This window comes from Ovis aries, chromosome 3, assembly GCF_016772045.2.
Source record: "Ovis aries strain OAR_USU_Benz2616 breed Rambouillet chromosome 3, ARS-UI_Ramb_v3.0, whole genome shotgun sequence".
Taxonomy (NCBI): domain Eukaryota; kingdom Metazoa; phylum Chordata; class Mammalia; order Artiodactyla; family Bovidae; genus Ovis; species Ovis aries.
In genome coordinates this window covers 86295935-86304672 of record NC_056056.1, presented here as the reverse complement: position 1 = coordinate 86304672, position 8738 = coordinate 86295935, and the positions used below count along the sequence as shown (strand labels likewise).

The window sequence follows — 8738 nt, the reverse complement described above, 5'->3', positions numbered from 1 at the left end:
GTAAACAGAGCTGTGTGGATTGAATTCCACAGTAACTACATGGAGCTGTTTGTTTGTTGAACACAGGATGATAAATGATTAAGCATCTAGCAAAGAAAATATGAAAAGTTACTGTTCAAAAACTGTCTATCAAATAAATATACTCATATTGTAAATTGCTCCTGTTATGCACCGAGCCCGTATCTCCGAACTGACCGAGAGAGCAAGTCCACCACAGTAATGCAAAGGCAAGAAGGGAGTTTATTTCTAGCGCACTAGGGCCCAAGTCTCCTCCAGCACAGTGGAATCCGACTAGAGCCCCGAACAAACAAGTATGGCGGCTTATATACAGGCAGTTCTTTGTCTCAGTTACAGGAGTAGCTGGCGTTACATGATTAGCCAGGCAGGATGAGCGCATGTCCTGTCTCTTTTTGGTAAACATGACTCAGGTCCTAGAGCCCGTCGTTTGGTCCCTAACATTCCCCCCTGTCCTTAGATCATATAGAGGAATCTTCCTCTTGGTCCTGAGACACAGTTTGACATTGTTGCCGAAGCACAAACAGCTGTACTGTATTTATGCGTTCCTTTACAAAGGCTACAGGTCTATTGATAATACATGGGCCAAAGGTAAGCATCAGTAGAAGTACTAGCAGGGGTCCCAGCAAGGTGGAGATTAGGGTGGTCAACCAAGGGGATTGTTGAAACCAAGACTCAAACCATCCTTGTTGAGCCTCACATTTTTGTTTACATTGGGCTAGTCCCTCTCTTACTTTGGCCATAGATTTTTTAACTCTTCCTGTGTGATCAGCATAAAAACAACACTCTTTTCCTAGGGCAGCACAGAGTCCCCCCTGTTGCAGAAAGAGCAGATCTAATCCTCTTCTGTTTTGCAAAACTACTTCAGATAGGGAAGTTAAAGACGATTTAAAATGACTAATAGATTGCTCTATACGGGTGATGTCCTCATCTATGGCCGCTCTCAGGGAGTTAAATCCTTGGCTTTGCAGGGACAAAGCTGTTATTCCTGTTCCGGTCCCGGCTATTCCAAGACCGAACATAGTTGCTATGGTTATGGCAGTAAGAGGTTTCCTCTTGACTTTGTAAGTTCTTTCTTGAGGATTTAGGGTCAATTTTTGGGCCCAGTAATCATATTGTTTCCTCTGGTCAGTACAGAATTTTTGGCACGACTGTTACCATAACACAGAATTCTTTTTTGGGATCAAAGATTGAGCTGTGTAAGCATGGAGTCAGCCCCGTGTGTGAACAGACCCACCATCTTCCCATCCGTGGTATTAGCCACCTGGCTATGGGCAAGTCCGTAGGCTCAATGACATGCGCACACAGTGGAGACCTCTCTGATAATACCTTGCCCATACATAACCCTTTTCCCCATACCTCTCTCATTGTAAGGCCTACTTTTTGGTCTCCCCATTGACATTGAGGAGGATCGGTGCTGTTGGCCAGGTCGTAAGAGGCGTTGAGGCCTACTGCCTTGTAATAAGGGGGAATTAAGTTGTAACATAACCAACAGGATTTAGTTGCCTCAGGATGGGTTTGATTTAAGGTAGCATAAGCTGCCTTTACTAATTTCCATAGTGGATCTGTTTGTCCGAGTTTAGCAAGGGGGCCTGCCTCTGGGTCTTTTGTTGGTTTCTGGGCTGTAGGTAGGGAGGTTGTCGGGTAGAGAGTTGCATGGACCTGTTCAACGGGGTTTGGACCGATACTATACATTTGTACCAGTTTTAAAACTTGACTCACAACAATGATCTCATTATAATACTCCAGTATGGGAACCTGTCAGTTCTGGTCTGAAGCCCCCATGATATCCCATTGACTCAGGCCTTTTCTTTTTTTGCTTTGTCAATGTTAAACCTTATTTTTACCTGGGCAAAGTTATGATCCTTTTCCCAATCGAAGTACGGAGGTACGGGTCCTACAAATGAGAAGTTAAGCAAGTACCTATTTCTTACATCCCACTGTCTATACCCTGGAGTCTCCAACCCATCATTGGAAGTTACACAGTCTCAAGATTTACAATAAGAGTCTTGTATCCCCCCACAGATCTTTCAGTTATGCCTGGGCGCACCTGGACATGCCCAGAATGCATGATTCTAGAGCTTGCCCCTCTTCCAGGGTACATTTACCACCGGCTTAAGGTCAAAGTATAAGTCTGGCCACCAAGTATTTGGTGGATGTATTGCGGTGGTGGAGTTAAGCATCTCACGTGTTAGTCCATTTTGCAGTTTCCAGATGATTCTGACGGGTTGGTGCGGGTTCACACTGGCAGCTCCGGAGCAGAGTAACATGGTCATCCATAAGATGGTCCAGATGAGTTGTCTTGGTCCTGTCGACGACGCCAGAGCTTCAGCCTCAGAGGGTTGGACGGGTGCAGAGATGCTTCCCATTCTTTTTTAGCATCTTTCTGCTCTGCTGAAGTAGCTGGGCGTACGTGGTTGCAATGCACCCAAGGCCCGATACCGTCGACCTTTAGGGCAGTTGGGGTGGTAAGAAGAACAACATAAGGACCCTTCTATTTGGGTTTTAGTGCCTTGGTTTGGTGCCTTTTGACCCATACCCAATCTCCTGGGCCAATGTCATGTGAGGGAATAGTTCCCTTATTTTGACCCACATGTATTTCCCGGAGCAGTTTTCAGACACGAGAGTGCACCTTGCTTAAGGCCATCAAGGCCTCTTGGAATTGTCCCAACGTGGGAGGCGGTAGTTTCTTCCCTTCAAATATTGGACATACAGGGGGAGGTCTCCCATACAGAATTTCAAATGGGGTCAGATTAAATTGATAAGGAGTATTACGCGCACGGAAGAGGGCGAAGGGAAGGAGGGTCACCCAGTCCCCGCCAGTCTCTATAGCCAATTTAGTTGAAGTTATTTTTAGGGTCCGATTCACTTTTTTTTACTTGCCCTGAGCTCTGTGGACTGTATTCACAATGTAACTTCCATTTAGTCCCCAGGGCTAGGGCAAGGCTCTGAACTATTTGACTCACAAAAGCAGGTCCATTATCAGAGCCAATGGTCACTGGCAGGCCAAACCTGGGAACTATTTTTTTTTTTTTAATCTTTTTCGCCACTATCACTATGGTTTTTTTTCTTTGTAGGAAAAGCCTCCACCCACCCTGAGAAGGTATCCACCAACACTAACAAGTACCGGTAACCATACTTGCCTGGCCTTACCTCGGTGAAATCTATTTCCCAGTGTTGCCCTGGTCCTTCTCCCCAATACCTCAGTCCTGCATGTTGTCCTTTTCCTGGCCTCATCTGTTGACACGCCTTACAAGCATGCACTATGTTCTTTACAGTTGTCTGGTGCCGGGGAAATCGCAGGCGCACAGTTTGAAAGAGCATCAGAGTCTTCTTTTCTCACAGATGAGTAGACAAGTGTAAATGCTCACATAGTTGCCATCCCAACTGAGCAGGGAGTATCAAGTAGCCGTCTGAGTCTCGGTACCATCCATCTTCACCTTTTTGAAGGTTGGTGTGTTCTTGGATCTAAGCAAGGCCTGTGGATGAATACTCAGGGGTTGGGGGCAGAGTTCCCATACCTGGAGGTGGAAGTCCGATCACCAACACAGGGGTGATGAAATCTTCATCAGCTACTTTTCGAGCTGCCAGGTCTGCGGCACGATTCCCTCATGCCGTGGGGCTGTCACTCTTCTGATGTCCAGGTACATGTACTATTGACACAGCCCAAGGCATCTGTACAGCCTCTCAAAGTCTACGGATTTCAGGCAAGTTTTTATTTTTTTTCCTTCAGCTGTCAAAAAACCCCCGTTCCCGATATATCGGGCCCTGGATGTGTACCATCCCAAAAGCATAGCTACTGTCAGTGAAAATAGTTATTCTTTTTCCTTTGGCTCTCTCTAATGCTTGAATTAGGGCAATTAACTCTGCCTTTTGTGCTGAGGTAGCCGGGGGAAGGGCCTCTGCCCTTCATCTACTACTGCGGCTCCCGCCCGTCTCTGTCCATCTTTTACATAACTGCTGCCATCTGTGAACCATTTTAGCTCACTGTTATCCAGTGGAGTATCAGTTAAGTCCTTTCGTATTGCTGTTACCCCAGCCAGTATCTCATCACAATCATGGAGGGGGCTATTTTCCTCCAGATTGGGCAAAAGAGTGGCCGGATTTAGAGTGCAGGGCGTTTGGAAATGAATCCATGGGGTGTCAAGTAGCAAGGCCTGGTAGTGTGTCAAGCGGGCATTAGAAATCCATTTACCTGGGGGTTGCTTTAAAACTCTCTCTATGGCATGAGGAGTGTAGACCAAGAGTCTCTGTCTATAAGTCAGTTTATCAGCATCGTGGACTAAGAGCGCGGTGGCCACGATGACATGGAGGCAAGGTGTCCATCCGGCTGCCACTGGGTCCAGTCTCTTGGAAAGGTAAGCTATAGGTCGCTTCCATGGTCCCCATCTCTGTGTTAGTATCCCTTTTCCTATCCCCCGCTTTTTATCTACAAATAATTGGAAAGGCTTAGATGGATCAGGGAGGGCAAGGGCAGGAGCTTCTAGCAAGGCTTGCCTGAGCTCTTGGAAGGCCTCTTTCATTGGCTCAGTCCATTTCCAGTCCTTGTTTTTTTTGGTCCCTTCATATAGGGGCCTGGCCTTTTCTGCAAACCCCAAGATCCATAAGCGGCAATATCCCACAGTTCCCAGAAATTTTTTCACTTGTCTAGGGTTAGCCGGCTCAGGGATCTGGAGGATGGTTTTTTTCATTGCCTGTGTTAGCCACCTCTGGCCCTGTTTTATGTTATAACCAAGGTATGTAACCTCTTGCTTGGCAATCTGGGCCTTTTTGGCACTGGCCCTGTAACCTAAAGTCCCCAAGGTTTGGAGAAGGTCACCTGTTGCCTCTTGGCACTCTTTCTCTGTAGCCGCTGCCAGCATAAGGTCATCAACATATTGTAATAAAACAATGGTAGGGTGTTCAACCCGATACTCATGGAGGTCTTCGTCCAGGGCCTCATTAAATAACGTGGGCGAGTTTTTGAAACCCTGTGGTAAGCGAGTCCATGTCAGCTGCACAGGGGTCTGACCACCGTCTTCCTGCCATTCGAAGGCAAAGATCTCTTGGCTTGCGGGGGCAAGAGGCAAACTGAGAAAGGCATCTTTTAAATCTAAAACAGTATACCAAATGTAGTTTGGAGGCAAGTTGCTTAGCAATGTATAAGGGTTAGGAACCATAGGATGACTATTACTCACCCGTTTGTTGACTTTTCGTAGATCTTGAACTAAAATCAGTCTAAAATCAGTTCCCCCAGGCTTTTTTACAGGCAACAGGGGAGTGTTCCATAGGGACTGGCACCTTTTCAGGACCCCAGCGTCTATGAGGCGTTGTATATGAGGAGTAATTCCTTGTCGAGCCTCTTGACTCATGGGATACTGCTATACCCTCACCGGGGAAGCACTGGCTTTCAGTTCCACAATGATAGGGGGCCTCTGTTTGGCCAGTCCCATTCCTACTGTTTCAGCCCAGGCCTGAGGGTATCTTTGAACCCATGGTTGTACTTTGGGGCTTATTGTCTCTGGGGCCTCTGGCAAGTAGAGTCTGTATTCATCTTTGAATGCCAGAGACAGGACCTGAAGAGGATGCCCGGTCCCATCTAGAACCGACACTTGCCCCTGGTCGAAATGAATTTGGGCATTTACTTTAGACAGTAAATCCCTTCCCAACAAGGGCGCTGGACACTCAGGTATCACCAGAAAAGAATGGGTTACCTGATGAGCCCCCAAGTTCACTTGCTGTTTTATAGTCCATTCATATGATTTAGTCCCGGTTGCTCTCTGCACCCAGCTACTTTTCTTAGACATGGGTCCATCTTTTCAGTTTAAGACTGAGTATTGGGCTCCCGTGTCCACCATGAAGCCAACCGGTTTCCCCTCCACATTTATAGTTACCCAAGACTCAGGGAGGGGCTTCAAGCCCTGACCCCCCTAGTCGCTATCCTCACCCGTGTAGAGGATATGACTGTCTGGAGAGGGAGTCTCGTTCTTGGGGTTCTTGGGCCCCTCTTTTAGACTTTTCTTGGGGCATTTATCTTTCCAATGTCTAAACTCTTTACAAAATGCACATTGGTTTTTCTCAAGCTTACGCCTTGTCGTTTTTTCCTTCAGTTTTTGAGTCCAATTTTTTCCCTTTTTGGAACCTGTTTTTGTTTTTAACCCCAGCAAAAAATATCTGGGCAAGCTCTCTTTGATTTTTACGGTTTTCTTCAGCTCTAAATTCTCTTTTTTCTCTTCTAATGTGGTCCTCTCTCTCTTCTGGGGTTTCTCTATGATTAAAAACTTTCTCGGCTGCCTTCACTAGATCTTGCAAGGATTGTTCACTTAACCTCTCTATCTTTTGTAACTTTTTTCTAATATCGGGGGCTGCTTGATTTACAAATGCTAACATAACTGCCGCTCGTGACTCATCTGCCTGTGGGTCCATAGGGGTATACTGTCTAAAAGCTTCCATTATCCTTTCAAGGAAGGCTGCTGGGTTCTCATTTGGCTCTTGCCTCACTGAATTTATTTTGGCCAAATTAGTTGGTTTCCTGGCGGCCGCTCTAAGGCCGGCCATAAGAGTCTGGCGGTACACTCGGAGACGCTCCCTACCTTCAGTGCGTTTGAAGTCCCAGTTGGGTCGCACCAAGGGGAACCCCTCCTCAATGAGGTTAGGCTGTATTGTGGGCCTCCCATCCACCCCTGGCACATTCTTCTGAGCTTCTGACAGGATCCACTCGCGCTTCTCTGTAGTGAAAAGCACCTGTAACAGTTGTTGACAATCATCCCAAGTGGGATTGTGAGTAAAAAGGATAGACTCTAAAAGATCAATAAGACCCTGCGGTTTTTCAGAGAAGGAGGGAGTCTGGGTTTTCCAATTGTACAAATCACTAGTGGAGAAGGGCCAATACTGATATGTCCGCTCTCCACCCTCTCTGGCTGGTCCCGCCCGGACCGGAAACCCGTGAACGGTGGAGGAGGGGACTTCTGGGTCTTCTTTTTCTGCTACGCTGGCCATTTCCCTTGTTCTTTCCCGAGTTCCCTGGGTGAGGCCCCCTTCTCTGAGAGGAGCTGAAGGCTCGGTTCTCTTCCTGGCTTCTCCCGATGAAACCTGTGGAACTGTGGAAGCAAGGGCGGATGTGGATCCACATACGGGGGTGGGAACAATTCGGTCTCCAGATCTACCAGATTAGGATACAGAGAAGATTCCTGGAAGACTGGCTTTGGTCGATTCTCATCCTTTTTTCCTTCTTTTTCTTCAGAAGCTTTCATGACTAGCACCTGTGGGCTTGGCGAGGTTGGAGTTGGGGAGGAGGGATAGGGAGGTTTAGGAGGTTTAGAAGGAGCGAGAACAAAGGGTTTAAGCCATTCCGGCGGGTTTCTCACTAGATCCTGCCAGACCAGAATGTAGGGAGTCTGATCTGGGTTCCCGGCAGGACTAGGAGTAAGCACTCTCTCTTTAACTGCCTGGATAATTTGGGGATTGAAGGTTCTCTCTTGTGGCCACCCAACGTCAAAGGTGGACCACTCGATGGAACAGAAAGTCACCAGTTTGCTCTTCTTCACCAGTAACGAAAGATTCTGAGCTCTAGATTTGAAATCAGAGAAGTGGTCAGTCATCAGAGACAGCGGAGTAGAAGTAGTCTGCCCCATGGGTACAGAGAACACGAACAACAATGAGACTCACATGGACAGTGCCGGCACACAGAGACACAGAAACGACACAACAAACAGATTCCAACTCTCAATATTACTTTCAGTCCTCTTTATAGCACTAGAAACCCCTTCTCTACTTGCAAGTGTCTTACCGTCAGGACATCCTCAGTGCCAGCTGCCCTCCCGGTACACTACCGGGGACTCGGCCTCACGCTGGACTTGCCTCTGCACTTTACACCCAGATGCCTCCCCAGTATGATACTGGGCCCCTCACTTACTCTGGGCTTCTGCAACGTTAGCACCAGTGCTCAGAGCTCTTATCTCCTAACGAGGTTACTCCCTTCTACCAGGAGAGTTGTGCTCCCTGGCGGGATGGAGATCCCAGACGAGCCCCCAAGTGTTATGCACCGAGCCCGTATCTCCGAACCGACCAAGAGAGCAAGTCCACCACAGTAATGCAAACGCAAGAAGGGAGTTTATTTCTAGCACTCTAGGGCCTAAGTCTCATCCAGCACAGTGGAATCCGACTAGAGCCCCGAACAAACAAGTATGGTGGCTTATATACAGGCAGTTCTTTGTCTCAGTTACAGGAGTAGCTGGCGTTACATGATTGGCCAGGCAGGATGAGTGCATGTCCTGTCTCTTTTTGGTAAACATGACTCAGGTCCTAGAGCCTGTCATTTGGTCCCTAACAGCTCCAAGCTGGGTTTTAGTTTTTTACCCTACCAGGGTGTGGGTATTTACTATTTTTTATTTCAGCTCTTCTCATTGTGTTCATTCCTTATGTGGCTTAGTGCATGACCTCTGTCCTTGAAAGGTCTCTTCAAAGTAGATTACAGAATTTAGAGACATTTTTCAGGGCTTCCCTGGTGGTTCAGACAGTAAAGAAGCTGCCTGCAATGTGAGAGACCTGGGTTCGATCCCTGGGTAGAGAAGATCTCCTGGAGTAGGAAATGGCAACCCACTCCGGTATTCTTGCCTGGAGAATTCCATGGACAGAGGAGCCTGGTGGGCTACAGTCCACGAAGTTGAAAAGAGTCAGACACAACTGAGGCACTAACACTAACTAACTGAGACATTTTTTAAGTCAATTGATAATTTTCCAAT

The 8738-nt window shown here is 47.3% G+C and overlaps 1 protein-coding gene across 1 annotated transcript; it reads right to left on the bottom strand.

Annotated features, from left to right (window-relative positions):
• Window positions 1-220: 220 nt before the first annotated feature.
• LOC132659415 (uncharacterized) lies at window positions 221-8304 on the bottom strand. The gene has a single exon (XM_060412258.1). The coding sequence runs from the start codon at window positions 6991-6993 to the stop codon at window positions 6079-6081; it is 915 nt and encodes a 304-aa protein (XP_060268241.1). The 5' UTR covers window positions 6994-8304; the 3' UTR covers window positions 221-6078.
• Window positions 8305-8738: the final 434 nt, after the last annotated feature.

What these genes read in the sequence shown, in the direction of transcription:
- LOC132659415 (XM_060412258.1), bottom strand. Translation starts at nt 6,993, where the DNA reads ATGGCCAGCGTAGCAGAAAAAGAAGACCCAGAAGTCCCCTCCTCCACC.